Consider the following 19765-nt stretch of genomic DNA (forward strand, 5'->3'; position numbering starts at 1 on the left):
GGGATTCACTCTAGGGCTAAAAGAATTAGAGAAGAGGTCATTATAGCAGTGTAATACGCTTCTCATAATCAGAATATAAGAAGTAGAGAAGAAAGAATGAATTAAAGAAGAAGCGAATTGAATATTAACTTTTTAGAAGAGAAACCAATGAAGAAATCTGAACAGATGCTTGAGGGTCTTCCTTGGCTTCGAAGGAGAGGATCTAGGGCTCTTCCCACGTTCTCCAAAGGTTTAGAACAGATTGTGATTGGAAAACATGGAGTTCCCCCCTTTTAAATAGCACAAAGAGTCCAAGAATTACTAGGATTTCACCAAACTGACTAAATTGACCCTGCGATTGATTGGTTGCCAAAAAGGAAGATCTAAGATCCTTTCCACGTTCCATAGAGAGTTAGAAACCTAGTGGGAATGTTTACCACGAAATTAAAAGAAATAAAGCTTTTAAAAACCTTAAAAACAGAAAATTACCAAAATGCCACTGCCTGGACAACTTGTTCAAAAATAGGGATTTAATGGGCCTAACTTCAATATTTTTGGATGGGCTTCTTTCAACACATCATACTACTTACCTAGTATGGAGGGATGTCTTCAAACAAGGTCCAACTAAGCTTTAGGTCCATCAACCAAGTTCTTCTTCACTAGTGAGTAGTTCAACACCAAATCAATTAAATTTTCCATAAGGAAACACCATCATCAATATCCATGGGTTTTGGGTCAAACACCATATCTTCTACTGAGTTGGCCCACAAAGACATCATCCCTCATTTTGGGACATTGGATCAACCCTAAGAGAAAGGTCTGACATGGCTTCCTAAGATTTTCAAAGAGAGTAAAACTGAAATCACGGTCAAACTTCAAATCAACATTAAACAAAACTGAAATCACGGTCCAACTTTAAAGTCAACATTACACTAACCCTTCTTTACCCAAAACAGATTGGGTGCCCTGGCTAGGTTTGGGCTAGATTTCACATTTGGCATGTAATAGTTAGAGGAACTAATAGAAATCCAATTGGAATCATATAGAAGTGATAATCATGAACATAGCATGCCCTACAACTTAGTTTGGTATAAAATGACATGATGTTAATAGAAGAATAGGGGAAAACATAAGCTAGGCATGAGGTGGAGGCATAGCATCAATGGATGGCTAAGAAACTCATAGGCTAATCATGTGTAGACACTTGGAGTGGTGGTTGCAAGGTTGCAGCACCATTTCCAATGTCTCACCAGCAATAAAGGAAAATAAAAGAGTAGATAATGGTAGGGTAGAGAGTGGAATGGTAATTCATACCTTAGTGTGGAAGAAGTAGACAAGAATCAATAGTAAACAATGAGCTTTTGATGAGGTGCCCTTCACATTAGCCAAGGAGGTGCCTTGGGAAGCTCTCCCCACGATTTCAGGTGAGAAAAATGATTGCACAAGGCTCAAGGCTCGAGGTCATAATAAATAGAATAGGAATATTCCATGGAATCTTTAACTTGGCAGACTGGGAACTTTGGTCAATGGTATCGACCAAAATATTTCTCAGCAAAAAAATAGGTTTAGTTCAGCAACTTCAAGTAGGGATTTGAAAGGCTATAGAAGGTCAATTTGAGTGAGGTTTTCTTCCACAATTCAATCAAGAAGTCTAGTTTCGGGGAATACCTTCGGATTGTGCACAGGAGGTCATTAGGTACATCAACGAGATTCATCTTCTCCGATGCGCAGACTTTCCTTAAACACTGATAATGCATTTAAGCAAGGGGTATCATCATCAATGTCCATAGGCTCAGTCTCCGAATCATGATCATCAATCAGAATGGTCCATAGGTCTCTTCTACCACCGCTTCGGGTCTTCGGACCTGAATACAACAGTGGATCCAGGTTAGGGTCTTGGTTAGAATAAGGCTGGATATTACAACCCTACCAGGCATACCCGAGTATGTGATCCATAGTCCCGAAGATCAAGTATCGAGCAACCATGCCTCCCACATACGCGATAACACAATCATGAACAATAATAATCAAGGTAAAAGCATATAATAAAAGAAATCATGAATAAGATAAGAACAAACAATCAGAGTGCAGAATAAAGATGATACCAATGTATAAATATAATTCAAAAGAGAAAGAGTGAGCGGAAGTCATTCCCTCAGTGACAGCAGAAAATTAGTCAATCAAAGTTAGGTTACAGATCCAAAATTTAAAGGAGTATATCAATGAGAGTTATAATTACATATCCAAGTTCCAAAGAAATAACAATAAAAAAGCCTAAGCTAAGGTCTCCTCAGTCTTGTACAGGATGTCCTTGTAAGTGTACACGAAGGAAACTAAGCAGGGCCTCTCCCACACCAAAGTCCGGCTAATCTTGGTACGGAGAGTAATCACCCTTGGCACCTTCACAGTAACTTTCATAATGGCCAGGACCTTCAGTGTAGTATGCGGAATCCTGGTCCGCCTCTAAGTATGTGCCATCAGCTTCTTCAGTGCCTGTGAAGAAATCTAACAAAACAATTGCACAAAAAGGAATGAGTTCAAAAGAACTCAGCAAGGCAATTAATCCATAATACATAAACCATATGATACAAATCATAACATGATGCAAAATGATATGAAACACATAATGCAAGTATGATATTAACTCTACATATGCTAGTCTCTATGGTATACATGCTTTAAGTCATAGCACCATACTTCTTTGGGTTAGTCTCCATCACTCAAGCCGGGAAACTGGGTCCTGCATCCCTCAGGACAATCCATGGCTGGGGTTTAAGTCACCTCTCTCTCACATCACCATTGGTCTAAGTAGTGGCGCATGTCAAGGTGAAGCCTAGCCCAATGCAAGTCATCTACTTAGTCATATCATGTCAGATCCAGATTCATCCATTCCTCGCCCGGGACGATCCTTTCCGGTATCCTTCACACTAGTCAGCATAGTCCCGGACTACGGACTCACCAACCCACTTATGTCATATAGAATTTTTTTTTTGGGTAAAACCTTTTTGTTTCTAACGAAATAATATAAATATGCGGAGACGATTTGTCGGTTCATGCCTCGACTTGACAAGTTTGTAGAATTTAATCGGATAAGATGTAGACAACACAATAAATAGCAGGCACAAGTGCCGAACATAAACTTGACTAAATCAAAATCCGTGATCACTTATCTTTTGGGAAATTGCTTGGATATTATTAATGCAAGCAGATGAAGATCTTTTGACCATATCTGAACATAGGAAATTAAAAAAAAATTCTCCAATGTGAGAACCGATTGTGATAGTACTACTTTTTTCTTTTCTCCTGTATCTATAGCTGAATGGAACAAAAGACTTCAGAAACTAAAATTGATTTATAGCTTGTGATACCTATTCTCCTCTTCAATTGATCACAAATAATGGCTCTACAAGAATGGATAGAACAGCAAAAGCTGTTCTTGTTGCCTTCTCTTTTGATCCTTTCCCTCCTTCTCCTATTCAAGCTGAACAAGAAGAAGAAGAAAGCGGAAGAATCAAATCTACCACCATCGCCCCCAACGCTTCCTATTATTGGAAACCTTCATCAGATAGGAACCCTTCCCCATCGCTCTCTTGCAGCCCTCTCTAACAAATATGGGTCTGTCATGCTCTTACACTTTGGTTGTGTTCCAACTTTGGTGGTTTCTTCACCGGACATGGCTAAAGAGATCACTAAAACCCATGATCTTCTGTTTGCTAATAGATATATTTCACCTGTGACAAAGAAGCTTTTCTTTGATTGCAGTGATCTCGGTTTTGCTTCCTATGGTGAGTACTGGAAGCAGGTGAGAAAGATCTGTGCAGTCGAGCTATTCAGTTCCAAGAGAGTAAGATCATTCAAGCTCGTTAGAGAGGAAGAAGCTTCTGCGATCATTCAGAAGATATCAGTATTGTGTCATGGTGGCACAGTTCCAGTTAATATGAGTGATTTGATTCCCAGTTTCTCAAATAATGTAATCACTAGAGTTTCATGTGGTACTGAGAACAATAACTTCACTCAGCTTGGTCATTTGGCAAAAGAGACGGAGATCCTTCTTGGAGCTTTCAGTGTTAGAGAATACTTCCCTTTGTTGGGATGGATTGACAAACTCACCGCGTTAGACAAGAGGGTCAATCAAATGTTCCAAGAGGTGGATACAGTTCTTGATCAAGTGATTCAAGATCATCTGAACTCCAACAAAGATGATGACCAAGGCAATGAAAAAGATTTTGTGGATCTCCTGCTTGAAGCCCAAAAAGATTCTACACTTGGTGTTTCTCTAACTCTAAACAATATCAAAGGAATCATCATGGTAAATCTCTCTCTCTCTCTCTCTCTCTCTCTCTCTCTCTCTCTCTCTCTCTCTCTCTCTCTCTCTCTCTCTCTCTCTCTCTCTCTCTCTCTCTCTCTCTCTCTCTTAAGAAAACATCTTCATTGAACATATTTTCATTCACCCAAGAAAATTTCTTTCTTTTTCACTTTGTTGCAGGACATGTTTATTGCCGGAATTGATACAACAGCAGTTATAGTGGAGTGGGCAATAGCTGAGCTTGTGAGAAATCCAAGTATTATGAGTGATATAGAGAGTTTATGATCAGACCGGGTTCATACCTGGTCCGACCCTCGACCCCGGTCGAGACGGAGAAAACCGAATCGCTCCCGAGCGAACCGGATCCGGAAGATGGCTTGCTGAAGAAGAAAGCTTATTCAGCTGTAAGCGTGCCCTAATCTTACTTATGGATTAGGGTAATCACCCTGATGATGGCAGACTCAAACTGACGGCTGCGGATAATCATTATCAAAGGGATAACTATCGCATAACCTAACGGTTATCTCAGGAGTCCTCTACTAGCACAAACTAGTAGAAGTCTATCGCTTAACGGATCTAACTGATGAGATCCAACGACTACCCGAAGAAGGCTCAAGTGCATCCAACGAAGGAGATTCGAAGGTACACTCTATATAAACCTCACTACCATACAAGGTGAGGGGGGATCAATCGATCAATAAGAATACTATCTGAGACTCAGGTTCAGATACATACTGATAGACCTAAACTATCAGCGTTCTGCTATCTAGATCACCTTTCCCGTTTCTTCATTCACTAGCTCTGTGCTTCTAGCGAGAGCCGTTTGTGATTAAGTTCATCAACTGACTTAGCCTTCGGAGGTGGACTCCCGACCCCAGCGGTCGGGCCACATCTGACGCTTTCTTTTTGCAAGACATCACGTGGAGACCCAAGGGCTGAGCAGATTTTGGACGCATCATTTGGCGCCGTCTGTGGGAAACGACTTGAAAAGCCATGGTGACTAGATCAGCAGCTGCAGCAGCCGCTGCACAACGCAATTCCGGTGTTCAGATACCTGGGGTGAATAATCCAGATATTCCCCGGAAAGCCAAAATCCTATCGAAGTGGATGATGGCTAGGGGGGACGTAATCCTCCTCCTGATACAATCCAAGATCAATTGAATCAGGTAAAGATTCAACTCTTGGAGGTGAGCCAAGCACTCCGCGTGCTCACCAGACGAGTGGTTTTACCACAAGAACTTGATCAACGCGATTCAGGGAGACGTGCATTGCCACGTGACCAGAGAATGGCGGAAGACCCGAATGTTGATCAGAATTTCTGTGACGGAGACCGAGGACTTCGGAGGATCGATGATCAACCAAGACGAGACGATCAGTTCGACAGACCGCAAGAGAGTACAACTGATTCAAATACAAGGTTGGATATAGGGGTAAGAACTCACTCACCCACTGTCAGAAGAACCGTTCGTGATGATCGAGCAGTTCGTGATGAGAGGAATGTTCGTGAAGGACGGGCTGTTCGTGATGATTGAGTAGCACGGGATGATCATGTTAATCGGGGTCGTGATCATATTGCTGAAAATCACCCGACCAAGATTGGTCAAGAATTGGCCAACATCAATGAGAAGTTAGGGCAGTTGGCTAAGGGAAGAATAATCGAGGATATTTACTCGGTCATTCGGAAGACTCCTTTCTGCTGAGCCAATTGCGGGATATCGGTTTCCCCATAACTTCCGTTTGCCTACCTTCTCAACATTCGATGGCTCCGGAGATCCAACAGCTCACATCGGCTATTACCAACGCGACCATGGCGTTTCAGGTAATTCTAATGAAATTTTATGCAGGGTTTTTGGTTCATCTTTAACTGGAGCAGCACAGAAGTGGTTTTCTAACCTCCCCTCTGGAAGGATCGTAAACTTCGACGAATTGGCGCGTCAATTCATAGGGCGATTCCAGGAGTGGGATACGGTCAAGAAAACGAAAGAAACCTTGTTTCTTGTCAAACAAGGAAAGAACGAATCGATCGGAGAGTTTTCGAAAAGATTCAACAAAGTGACAATGGAGATAGAAAACTTGGATGAACAAGTAGCCGTAACCGCTCTATTCACGGGACTCACTAATCGGAAACTCCTGGAGTTATTACTACGGGATATACCCACGACTTATCTTGAGTTGGTACGAGAGATTCCAAAAAGCGGCTGAAGTCATGGAGATTCTAGATGCGCGCCAAGGAGATAATAAAGTCTCCAATAAGGAACAAAAGGCTCCTGAGCAGAAGCAGAAGCAGAAGCCAAAGAAGCATGTTCGTGATCGGGTTGGAAAATCCCAGCCTTGGCGCCAAAGATCCCCTGGTAGAAGTGAGTACACTCCATTGAATGCTCCTCGGGCTGATATTTTGAATATCCTCAAAAGAAAAAATATTTTAAAGTGGCCGCCTAAAATTCTTTTGAAACCCGGAGAGTAGCAGAATCGGGAAAAGTATTGCCAATTCCACAAGGACTATGGTCATTATACTAATGACTGCCGTCATTTGAAGGCAGATATTGAGAGATTGATATCTCAGGGACATTTGTCCAGTTTTGTTAGCAGGAGAAGGGAGGAGCCACGTGGGCCACGTGCGGCTGCTCCAAAGAGGGATCGTTCGGTTAGTTCAGAACAATCAAGAGAGGCCCCGAAAAAAGGCAAGGAGGTGATTGAAGCTGCTCCTCGGACACCCATCCTTACCATCTTCGGGGGACCACAGCCCGAATCATTCCGGAGTCTGAAAACAAAATCCAAATTTGTTGGGGCCGGAGAGGCGCAGAAGCGGAAGAAGCTGAATGGTGAAGATTCTATCACCTTTAGTGAAGAAGACGAAAGAGACGCTTGTTTACCTCATGATGATGCTATAGTCATCAAGGTAGAGATTGCACGGCGGGAAGTGCATAGAGTTTTGATTGATACAGGGTCTGCAGCTGACCTAATTTCCTACGAAGTGTATCAAAAATTGAAGGTGGATCAGGACTTGATGAAACCTTCATCTACCCACCTATATGGCTTTGCAGGGTCATCTGCAGTAGCGGAAGGATCGGTTCAGTTGGATTTATCCATTGGAAGTTTCCTAAGGAAACAACTGTCCGAATCAATTTCTTGGTGGTTCAAGAACTACCAGCCTATAATATGATTCTCGGGCGACCATCTTTATCCAAGATAGGTGCTATTGTTTCGACAAAACACCTGAAGATAAAATTCCCGGCGATATGGGAATTGGTCAAGTCTCCTCGACCGAGAAGATCTCTCGGCAGTGTTATGTTGCATATTTAAAAGACAAGGAGGGTCCGAGGAAGGTTACTGCCCTCCCCATAGAAGTTCGAGATGATCGGGAAGAGACAGAGATGCAAAGGCCCGAACCAGTGGAGAAACTGGAGCAAATCCAGCTATGTACCGAAGATGAGAAAAAGATTACTTATATCGGGTCTGAACAGCTGGAAGAGTTTAAAGATGAGTTGAAGTTATTTCTTCAACGGAATAAAGATGTATTCGCATGGTCTGCCGAGGACATGCACGGGATCGATCGGACCATTGCAGAGCACAAACTCTGGATAGACCCTAAGGCGAAACCAGTGATACAGAAAGGAAGAAATTTCTCTATTAAAAAGTATGAAGCCGTTTGAAGTGAAGTTGAAAAACTTAAGAATTCTGGTTTCATAGAACCAATCGAGTGCCCAACTTGGTTGGCCAACGTGGTGATGGTGAAAAAGACGAATGAAAAGTGGAGGATGTGTACAGACTACACAGATCTAAACAAAGCTTGCCCAAAAGATTGCTACCCGTTGCCTCGGATTGACCTCTTGATAGATGCGATCTGCAGGATATGAAACTTTAAGTTTCATGGATGCCTACTCGGGGTATAATCGGATCCTTATGAATAAGGAGGATGAGAAGTATACGGCTTTCATGACTGATCGTGAAAGCTATTATTACAAGGTCATGCCTTTTGGCCTGAAAAATGCAGGAGCAACATATCAGAGGGCCATCAACAAGATTTTCAAAGAACTGATAGGAAAAAATGTTGAAGCGTATGTTGACGATATGCTGGTGAAAAGCTTTACAAAAGCAAATCACATTGCAGATTTGACTGAGGTTTTCTCAGTATTGAGGAAGCATCAAATGAAGTTAAACCCCGAAAAATGTGCCTTTGGAGTCTCCTCGGGCAAATTTTTGGGTTTCATGGTATCACAGAGGGGAATTGAGGCTAATCCTGCCAAAATACAAGCTCTGATTGATATGGAGGCTCCCAAAACCATTCGGGATGTACAATGTTTGACAGGGAGAGTTGCTGCTTTAAATCGATTTATCTCCAAGTCTGGAGAAAAATGTTTGCCTTTTTTCAAGGCACTTAAAGACCTGAAGGGCAGTAAGGAAGCAAAGTGGACTGAAGAGTGCCAGAAAGCTTTTGAGGAATTAAAAGAAGCACTTGGACAACCACCGATCCTGTCCAGACCAGAGAAGGGGGAAATATTACAGCTATATCTAGCGACATCCCTTTCGGCGGTCGGTGCGATACTTGTTCGGGAAAAAGATAAGAAACAATGGCCGATTTACTATGTAAGCCACGTGTTGCTAGATGCGGAGACGAGATATTCGCAGATTGAGAAGCGAGCTCGGCTCTCATGATGGCCGCCGGGAAGCTAAGGCCATATTTTCGAGCTCATCCAATCGAGGTATTTACAACTTTTCCTCTTAGTAAAGTTCTTAACAAACCTGATTTGTCTGGAAGGATGGTATCCTGGTCGGTTGAGCTCAGTGAGTTCCAAGTGAGCTTTAAGCCCAGAACTGCAATCAAGGCTCAGGCATTAGCCGACTTTGTAGTAGAAACTACTGCACCGGTAGAGCCCACCATTGAGGATCCCATTATACCAACCACTTGGGAGGTATATGTGGATGGTTCGAGTAATAAAGATGGAGCAGGCGTTGGAATTCTATTAAAAAGTCCAGCAGGATTTATTATTCGATATGCTTTGAGATTCGCATTTGATGCAAGTAATAACGAAGTGGAATATGAGGCCCTGATAGCAGGACTTTGGTTGTCAAAAGCATTAGCTATTGCAGATGTTACTATTTATAGTGACTCTCAGCTTATAGTCAACCAAGTCCAGGGGGAGTATGGCATTAAAGAACCACGCTTACAAAAATATCGGGAGATAGTGCAGGCATTTCAAAACCAATTTCGGAATTTGAAGATATCTAAGATTTCGAGGAATGAAAATTCAGTGGCAGATGAGCTATCCCGACTAGCCAATGCCAAGGAAAAGAATCTAGACCCTTCGGTCTACATTGAAGAGATAACTTTTCCAAGTTATCATGAGAAAGAAATTTCTTATGTTGAAGCAGAACGTTGCTGGATGGATCCAATAATCGAATATCTAAGGGATGACAAATTACCCGAGGATCCAGTAGAGGCAAGGTTGATCAAGATTCGATCAGCTAGATTTGTCATTCAGAATGGGAGACTATACAAAAGATCTTATGCTGGACCCCTTATGAGATGTATAGGCCCCGAAGGAGCAAAATCAGCTTTGGCTGAAGTTCATGAAGGAATTTGTGGAGCTCACATGAGTGGCCGAGCCCTGGCCCACAAAATTCTAAAACTTGGGTTATATTGGCCTAAGATCCAAGAAGCTGCTATGGACTACGTTCGTCGATGTAGTAACTTGTCAAATTCATGCTACAAGATGTCGGAGCGCCCGGCGGAAACTATGACTTCAATTCTAAATCCCATTCCCTTTGCAATGTGGGGAATTGATATCATGGGCAAATTCACCAAGGCATCAGGCGGACGGGAATATTTGATAGTAGCAATTGATTACTTCACAAAATGGGTAGAAGCCAGTGCACTGGCGAAAATTACTGAGAAAAAAGTGGAGAAATTTGTGCTTGAATCAATCATATATCGCTTTGGGATTCCAAAGATTATTATCACTGACCATGGAACTCAGTTCGACTGTCCACAATTTGAGCAATTCTTTGGAACATATATGATCGAGCATCGTATGTCCTCAGTGGCATACCCCCAAAGCAATGGCCAGGTAGAGGTTACTAACCGAACGCTACTGGAAGGAATAAAGAGAAGACTCGAAGCTGACAAAGCTTCTTGGGTCGAAGAACTACACAATGTATTGTGGGCTTATAGAACTACGGTTCGAACACCTACAGGAGAAACTCCATTCAGGTTGGCATATGGATCCGAAGCATTGGCACTAGTGGAGATAATGGCGGGGACATTACGGGATCGTGAGTTCGAGGAAAAAGCAAATAAACAAGGACTGCTTGATAGTCTTGATTTGTTAGACGAAGTTCGGGCAAAGGCAATAGCACGAACTCAACATTATCAAAGAAGGATAGCGTCTCATTATAATACTCGAGTGAAGAATCGTCGGTACTTAGCCGGAGATCTGGTGTTGAGAAACACCCTAGCTTCCGACCCGCGTCACCAAAGAAAGTTGGACCCTTCCCGGAAGGACCTTATATGGTTGTGAAACCGGTCGGTTCGAGAGCTTACAGAGCTGAAGAACATCGATTCCCGAAAGAGTTGGATCGTTCGTGGAATGCAAGACATCTCAAAAAGTTTTATCCTTGAGGATGATTTCAATTTTGTTCGCGATGTAATCATTTTCAACTCAATCAATGCAATTTTTGGCTTTCAACAAACTATCTTTTGATTGGAGGGCATCATACACCACATTCAAGAACAAGATCCAACTATAAGGCATCGGATGAAAATTCGAATGGGTTCTTCAACACTTCAACACTTACGGAAATTTTTCGAACTTTCTTAAGTCGGGGCATCGGATGAAAATCCGAGTGAGTTCCTTTTGCAAGGCGTCGGTTTGAAACCCGAGTGAGTTCCTTCTCAGACTTATTGTATTTCTCCGGAAATCCTTAAGTATAAGGCATCGGTTTAAAACCCGAGTGAGTTCCTTCTCAGACTTATTGTATTTCTCCGGAAATCCTTAAGTAAAGGCATTGTTTCAGACAACTAAGACCTAATAAAACGGCGATTCAAGTGGCTAGCAAAGTTCAAGATAAAGTAATTTCTTATTTCTTCAAAAGATCCAAAGGGGCCAGTATCAAGACAATTACAAGAGCTGGATACAATCTTCGATCAAAAGAAGAAAGTCATTACAGGTGACTGTTAACAAGTTACACAAGATCGACGCGACTTTGCTAGAACAAACATATGAGTCAACCATTGGTGTGGATACAAGGAAAAGAAGAGAAGAAATGAGGATTACAAAAATATTTCGGTATACATAAAATCCTCCGCAATTTCATACTCTTTGCCCAGCTTGTCCAGACGAAGAATGTTCCTTGACCAAACTCGCATTCAGTACAAGCTCGTCATAATTGACTTCTTCTAGCGGAGAATAAACAGGAGAATCTTTCAGATATTGCATAATATCTGGATCGGAAGGTGGAGGATCAATCTTATCCTTGGTCCAGTCGGGAAGAGGAATACCCAGGTCGATAAATACTTCAGGATGGCAAACAGCACTGTAGGGAGTCGTATCAAAATGAGGATCTTTCCTTAATATTGATTCCTATACTTCGTTCTCACCATCCCGGTACGCCTGCAAGTTATAAGCATTCAGCATATCAACAAAGGGTTTACTGTGTATATACTTGAAGACGCAGGCTCTGCGAACATCAGTTGAAAGGGATTCGGGCAAAGGAACGACAGCTTGCCTTTCGGGTAACGTTTCAGATCCTTTGGCTCCCGACTTTCCAACTGGCTCCGGTCGCGGATCTTCTCCTGGCATCATCCAAGTCCGACCAAAGGCGGTCCTCCCGTCATCCAGTCCCGGCGAGTCTAGCTGCACTCCTTCCACTTGGTTGTGGAAGTTACCAACAAGACTCCTGCAAACAACTTCCGAGTTAACGAGGAGCGAGAAAAAGTAATTTTTCAAAATCGGAGGATAATGAAGAAAGACTTACATCACCAGTGACTTCGTAAAGACTTCATCTGGAAGTTTGGAAAGAACTGCGCTTTTAGAAGTCATTCGAGCAGCAGTACACCATTCCAACGCTCTGTCAAACTCGTTTGACACTAATTCAGGCGAAGGATGAGAAGGATGAACTACACCAAGCAAAGGATGAGCTTCATCACTTGTCACCCGACGGCGCTTCCTAGTGGCAAAATCCTCCAACTCGAAGGAGAGGAGGAGGATGCCAAACAAGCACTAGAGTTAGAAATAGGAGCAGCACCTGCTGGGACCACACCTTCATCAGACGCCAACATAGTTGCCTCAGATGCCCGAAGAGTCTCCTTCGGGGGTGTACCAACAGGTTCACCAACAGGCTCACCAGCAGGAGCGCCGGCAGCACCATCGGCAACGGAGTGATCAAGATCTTCCTGGGAGAGACGAGCGATCACTTCGGGCAAAGGAGGCGCAGGGACGGCATCAAATCAATAGAAGCTACAGGAATCTGACTTGAAGATTCACCGCTAGCAGTCGCCTTACGCTTGGAGGATTCACTAGCTGAAACCACCGCACTGGCCCCAACCACCACCGACGGAACGCTTTTCTTGCAAGATTTCGCTCTAATGAAGTTCGGGTTGATTTTGGGAGCCACTATGCAAAACAACAAAAAAACCAGCCGTATCAGTACAGATATAAACGACAGCAACAATGGGAAAACCCTAGTTTTCTCAGCTTCTAACAAACCAACAAACTAAACCCCAAGTATAACTACTGTGCAGTTTACTCAGGGGGGAAGTGGGGAAAGAGATGAGTAATCAAAAAAAAAAAAAAAAACTCACTTGTTCAGAACTGGATAGAGCTGTTGTTGGAGTACGAGGAATACGGAAGCAGGCCGAAGGACGAAAGGTTGCTTTGGCACTTTAGCAAATCTATCTTGCAGAAGTCAGGATAGATGGAGAGTACCCACGAAGGCTTTAAATAGCCTAAGGTATAAGACGATGGTTGAAGGCTAAGGATAACCGACGACCCAGATCGAAATGATGCTTCGAAATCCGCAAAAAGCAAGATCAACGGTCGAAGGGATGCCACATGGAAACATGTGGAAGCGAGCACCTGATGCAGAGATAACTCCAATCGTCGCACTGCCATTAAAATAATGGATGTATTTCCGATTCATTGGAAACAGTGAATGGTATACAAAAGCAGGAAAACGTTTGAACTTCGCAGAAGGGAAACGTGCGGACTTTGCAACAAATGAAGTTGTGGGGAAGATTAATGCATCTTCCTGAAACGCATCTTCACAATATTTCTACAAGATTATTAATCGGCGAGGAATGAAAAGTTAAGTGATAAGTTTTATCATACTTTGATATTCAAGGCAAGATTTCGGCAGGAGACGGGGAAATTTTGAGGCCAACATAACAAAAGAAATGTCTATTCATTAAATTGAGGGTACATCTGTACAAAAGAACAACTCCCTAAGCCTTTTCTTCATTGTTGCCCGAGGGACCCTGGTCGGGAGGACTTTTCTCAGGACCATGAGAAGAGCCTTCCTCAAGTGTGGCATCGGCTGAATCCTCTACAACAACAACTTGAGACTCGGCTTGTGATTTCTCCTCTGGAAGTGCCGGCTCATCATTCAGATATGCCTCATATTGAGGGTCAGCTGGAAAAGGATCATCTTCTCCCTGAGCCCAGTCCGGGAGATCCATACCAACTTTCCCGAAGACCTCTTGGTGGCATACCTCACGAAAAGGAGCAGTGTCGAAGTTAGGGATCGTTCCAAGGATCTGCTCCCAAACGTCGTTCTACCCCATGCGATAAGCTTGAATGTTGTAGAAACCTAGCAACTCGGAGAAAGGTACGCTGTTCAGGTATTTCCAAATGCACTCCTTCCGAAGCTCTGGCTTTATATGCTCAGGCTTGCTAGGGATCACCAACTTCAGATGTTCTTCGAGCTCCCTACTTTTGATTTCAAGGCTGTCACCAAACAACGTGGCAGCTGCCTTTTGCTTCTTGGCCTAGCGCTCGGCAGCAGAGACACGAATTCTCGAAGCTTCAAGGGCTTCCTTGAGGGAGATCACTTCTTCCTCATGCTTTTTCTGCAGCTCCACGGTAGCTGCAGTCAGCTGGTCTATTCTGCGAATTGGCCTTGGCCAATTTCTCTTCACAAGTTTGCGGCAAGGAGCTGGTGCGACCAACCCGACTCAATGCTTCCATGTGTTGATAAAAGCTCAACACAGCATTCCTGGGAAGACGGAAGATATCAGAAGAAGTCATAAGAAATTATGAAAAAGTAAGTAATCAAGAAGATCGGTACCTTGTAGATTGACTAACAAGGGAGGTATCATCCAGGGCTTCGAACTCCTGGCGATCAGAAGGAGCAAGACTGAGGGAGCTCCATTCTGCAGCTTTCTCAGGATCCCGAGTGACCCTGTCGGTCATCTTCAGGGTCCACTGGGGGATGAAGACCTCCTCACCATCCGTCGAAGCTTTGGATTTTTTATTTGAGGGAGCATCAATTGTGTCATGCCTCCTCTTGGTTCGGGCGGAGGAAGAGACATTAGCCCTTTCCACCATTGGTTTCTTCCCTTTACCCGAAGCATCAGCTACAGGCCTGATATTCCTGATACCCCTATAAGAGGGGTCGAGAGAGGGAAGAGAAGCCTCTTGATCTACGGTCAAGACCCTGGGCGATCGTTGTTCGGCTGTCACAACGGCCCTAGCGGCCTTCACCCGCAGGCTTTCAGGGTTCGTTCTGGGAGGCACTGCAAAGAAGAAGGACAAGAATCAGAATTCAAAACATATCACTTCAGTCAAATCAAAGGATGACGGTTAGAAGCTCACAATGAGCCAAGCCCCAGTACTGAAGGATGGAGTTATACTCCACTTCATATCCATGTATCTCTTGATACCACGGAATGGATTTGATCTTCCTGATGGCCGCCTCGTCTTCTCTGGATAAGGGAAGGCCCCGGTTACTCTCGGACGAAGAAGTAAACCTCCTCCAGGTGGTTGGGAAGTTAAGATCAGATGGAGGCGCTCGACAAAAAAAATATCGTTCGCGCCATCTTTTGTGGTTAGAAGGGCAAGTTCCTTTGACAAGGATGCTGCCCCTCCAATCAAGTTCAGCCTTATTGCGTTTGGAAAGAAAGACCCATCCGGGAGGATGGGAGATAGAAAGAACATGAAAATGTACAAAAAGAGAAAGAGATGGCGTAATGCCAAGCTCAAAACACAAACCCACGAAGCCGACGATGAGACGCCAGCTATTGGGGAGAAGCATTCCGGGACAAATGTTCCAGTGATTCAAAATTGCGGAGAACAAAGGATTAAAAAAGGGAAAGCGAACCCCGCTTTCCAGTGCATCTATATACAGAGAAAATTCACCCGAAAGGGATGAATCAACCCTCTCATCAGGATGGGGAGCCCTAACCTGATATGAGGAAGGAAGATCAAAATCTTGGACAGCTGAAAGAAGGGTTTTTCCATTGTAAATGGAAGGAACAGAGCCAGGTCCACCATTGGACCCGGAGGTTTGAGCCTGCCTAGAAGACTCGACAATCTTGGAAGATCCAGACTCGAGAAGGTCAGGAGAAGTTTCGGTTTTTCTTTCAAAACCTTTTTGAGAAACTTCAGCGAACTCTTGCCAGAGGACGGTTAGGGTTTTGTTATCACTATCCGACTGTTCCGGAGCAGGAGAAGCAAAAGCATCACTGCTATCACCAACATGGGGTACTAAAGAAGCCCTATCGTCCGCCATTACTCGTTTCAGTAAACTACAAAAAGAAAAGACCAAGTAAACTTACCGATTCGGTGAGACGGAAGCTGGAGAGCGAGGAAGGCGCGAAGCGGACAACAAAGGTTCAAATTCCAGACGGGAAGAATGAAACCTACGAAGACAACGAACCGCTTTTAAAACTCCCGCACGAGTGTTCGGGAATCTGAACGATCGAGATTGATTCAAAATCAACGATCAAGATTGAAAGACGTTTTGAAAGTTTGAACTCACGAATCCGAAATAGGCGTTCGGAAACCGTCGCTTGGATGACGTGAGCCACGACAGATCAACTGCAACGAGATATGTGGCCTTACACTCACAACGCTCGAGGAAAAGTGACCACCGCATTAATGTGATATGACATTTAATGAAGCACGCAGAGATCATCACCTGACGACGAACCCAGTTAAAAACCAAGCCCTCGGGATCGACCAAACGCTTGGTCTGGGGGGCTCGTGATATAGAGAGTTTATGATCAGACCCGGTTCATACCTGGTCCGACCCTCGACCCCGGTCGAGACGGAGAAAACCGAATCGCTCCCGAGCGAACCGGATCCGGAAGATGGCTTGCTGAAGAAGAAAGCTTATTCAGCTGTAAGCGTGCCCTAATCTTACTTATGGATTAGGGTAATCACCCTGATGATGGCAGACTCAAACTGACGGCTGCGGATAATCATTATCAAAGGGATAACTATCGCATAACCTAACGGTTATCTCAGGAGTCCTCTACTAGCACAAACTAGTAGAAGTCTATCGCTCAACGGATCTAACTGATGAGATCCAACGACTACCCGAAGAAGGCTCAAGTGCATCCAATGAAGGAGATTCGAAGGTACACTCTATATAAACCTCACTACCATACAAGGTGAGGGGGGATCAATCGATCAATAAGAATACTATCTGAGACTCAGGTTCAGATACATACTGATAGACCTAAACTATCAGCGTTCTGCTATCTAGATCACCTTTCCCGTTTCTTCATTCATTAGCTCTGTGCTTCTAGCAGAGCCATTTGTGATTAAGTTCATCAACTGACTTAGCCTTCGGAGGTGGACTCCCGACCCCACGGTCAGGCCACATCTGACGCTTTCGTTTTGCAGGACATCACGTGGAGATCCAAGGGCTGAGCAGATTTTGGTCGCATCAATGAGAAAAGCTCAAGAAGAGATAAGAAGTGTTGTGGGAAGTAAATCCAATATTGAAGAAGAAGATATTCTTAAAATGGATTATTTGAAGTGTGTTGTTAAGGAGATTATCAGGCTCCACCATCCAGTTCCATTGTTGCTGCCAAGAGAATCAAGTGAAGATGTTAAAATAAAAGGTTATTTCATCCCTTCTAAAACAAGAGTTATTATAAATGCATGTGCAATTCAAATGGATCCTAAAATCTGGGAGAACCCAGAGGAGTTCATTCCAGAAAGATTCATAGACAATCCAGTAGATGTCCAAGGCCAAGATTATAAATACCTTCCTTTTGGTGCTGGGAGAAGGATTTGCCCTACAGTTTGGTTTGGTTTGGCTAATTCTGAATTGCTTCTTGCTAATCTTTTGTATTGGTTCAACTGGGAGTTGCCAGTTGGTGAGGACATAGATATGTCTGAAGAATTTGGACTTACAGTTCATAAAAAGAATCCTCTCTACCTTCTTCCCAAACAATACTTCTCTTAAAATATTGAGAGTCTTTTATAGTGATCTTATTGCAATGGTGAAGAATATTTACGCTTTTTTTTTTCTTCCTGTTTACATGTTGTGATCTAAATAAAATTCAATTTCCTTAATTCTCCTTTTTGCATCAATATGGCTTGATTTTGGCTGCATTTGTTTGCTGGAATAAAAGTGAGGTGGGAAAATTCTTGAAAAAAATGTAGATTCTTTTGAATCAAGGAAACTTGTTTGGTGATGTAGCAGCCCAACTTTCTCACCTCAAGCCATTTTAAAACTCACAAATTTGATGGGATTTTGTAGAAAAATTTAAAATAATAAAAAGTGGGACACACCACTATCACTTTTCCACAAAATCCTTTTATTTCTTTTTCTTCTCCCTCACCCACTATACACGGAGCCCACATGTTTTTTTTCCACCTCACTCTTGCAAACAAACGCAGCCTTAGTGATTTTAGAAAAAAAAAATTATTATAATCAAACTAATCACAAGTATTATAGTCCATTGGCATAAGGGACCTGAATAAGGGAAAGGTTAGAGGGATGAAAATTCAAACCTAAGACGAAATCTAATATATATATACTAGTAAAAAACATACGTGCAAATGCACGTAGTGATATATGGGGGAAAAATTGAAAGAAAAAAATTAAAGCAACTATAAATTTGAAAAGAAAAAAGACAAAAAAAAAAATTGTAAAAAAAAGGTAAAGTACATGCTTTTATAATAGTAGTATAAAACGTATTCCACAAAACAAGGTAATCATAACTTTCAGCTGCATTTGGGCACGTAGTTATGCGGTTATACATAAGGCTAATCCCAAATACTGGGCACGTGATTTATAAAATATCTAGAGCTTGATATAAAATCATAGAGTATATCCCTGTGCCCAGTATAGTGGTAACGAAGATGTCAACTTCTAAAAGCACATCTTCAAGGGTCAGGACATTGAAGCCTTCCATCAAAGCTTGAAGGGCACAGATGGGGTCAATCTCAGTCACAGTGACACGTGCACCAGCCTGCTTGAGAGCGGAAGCACATCCCTTGCCGACATCTCCATACCCTGCCACAACTGCGATCTTTCCAGCAATCATAACATCAGTAGCTCTCATCAATGTAAGTAAATATATCCAACTGTGTTGCCCCTCCATTAATGGTATCACATTCTCCTACTGGAACTGGAAATTTCCATAGCTGGACATATTATAATCAACTTGAATGTTACAAACATAATAGTTTGCAAATTTGAATGTTACAAATGTTATAGTTTGTAAACTTAAGGAGTGCATATATGATTTGCTTGAAATTTTAAAAATTAAAAACAAGAGTGGATCGATGTTCTTACCTGTCTCACTACCAGCTCTCCTTGCAATTTTTTTGTTCCCAACAAAAATGATTTTCCCATCAATTTCTCCAAATATCCCTTCTCCTGGAAAATTTTCAAATTCTATGACATTTTCTGGTTTTGGTTGAATGGAATTAGACCTTGCATAGTCAACAAGAACAGCTGCCATTGGGTGACTTGATTTACTCTCAATGCTTGAAATCCTTCAAAGTTCAAAACATCCAATAGATTTATATAAAGAGTGGAAAAAAGAAGAAACTTATTTTGGTCGCAATGAAGGAGATTGGACTGTACCAGTAAATCTGTTGAGGCTAACATCATGAGAGAGTTCTGAAATCTTTAACTACAAATTCTCCTCTTGTAATCGTTCTAGTCTTATCGAAAGCCATGGTTTTAATCTGAGCTAGAATCTCAAGATTATATCCTCAATACCAATCTCGTCATCAATAAATTTTGAATATAAAATCATAGAGTATATCCTCAATTCTAACTACAGGCAGTAAGAAATAAATAAACATAGAATATAAAATCATATACAAAGAATAATAAAAAATAAAAAAAGGAGAAAAAGAGAAAGATAAATGAATTGAGAAAGAGTACACAATTGTAGAGTATATTGTTTTCCAAATTTTGTTAACCCACGCATATAGAAAGGGAAGAGAATAAATAGGAAGAAAAGAAGGAGAAAGGAGATGAGAGAGAAAAAAAAATAGGGATTAAGGAGTTAGTTTT

The 19765-nt window shown here is 42.5% G+C and overlaps 1 protein-coding gene across 1 annotated transcript; it reads left to right on the top strand.

Moving 5' to 3' along the window:
- The first annotated feature begins 3326 nt into the window (after nt 1-3326).
- LOC149002326 (cytochrome P450 71A1-like) lies at nt 3327-17782 on the top strand. Its single transcript, XM_089137280.1, has 4 exons — nt 3327-4288; nt 4466-4550; nt 8637-8642; nt 17184-17782. The coding sequence occupies exons 1-4, from the start codon at nt 3377-3379 to the stop codon at nt 17693-17695; spliced, it is 1515 nt and encodes a 504-aa protein (XP_088993406.1). The 5' UTR covers nt 3327-3376; the 3' UTR covers nt 17696-17782.
- The last annotated feature ends 1983 nt before the right edge of the window (nt 17783-19765 follow it).

Source organism: Hakea prostrata, chromosome 10, assembly GCF_041222555.1.
Source record: "Hakea prostrata isolate BN-2017 chromosome 10, UWA_Hpros_2, whole genome shotgun sequence".
In the NCBI taxonomy this organism is placed as follows: domain Eukaryota; kingdom Viridiplantae; phylum Streptophyta; class Magnoliopsida; order Proteales; family Proteaceae; genus Hakea; species Hakea prostrata.

What these genes read in the sequence shown, in the direction of transcription:
- LOC149002326 (XM_089137280.1), top strand. Translation starts at nt 3,377, where the DNA reads ATGGCTCTACAAGAATGGATAGAACAGCAAAAGCTGTTCTTGTTGCCT. An exon ending in ATATCAAAGGAATCATCATG is followed by an intron (nt 4,289 to 4,465) that starts GTAAATCTCTCT and finishes ACTTTGTTGCAG; the next exon opens with GACATGTTTATTGCCGGAAT.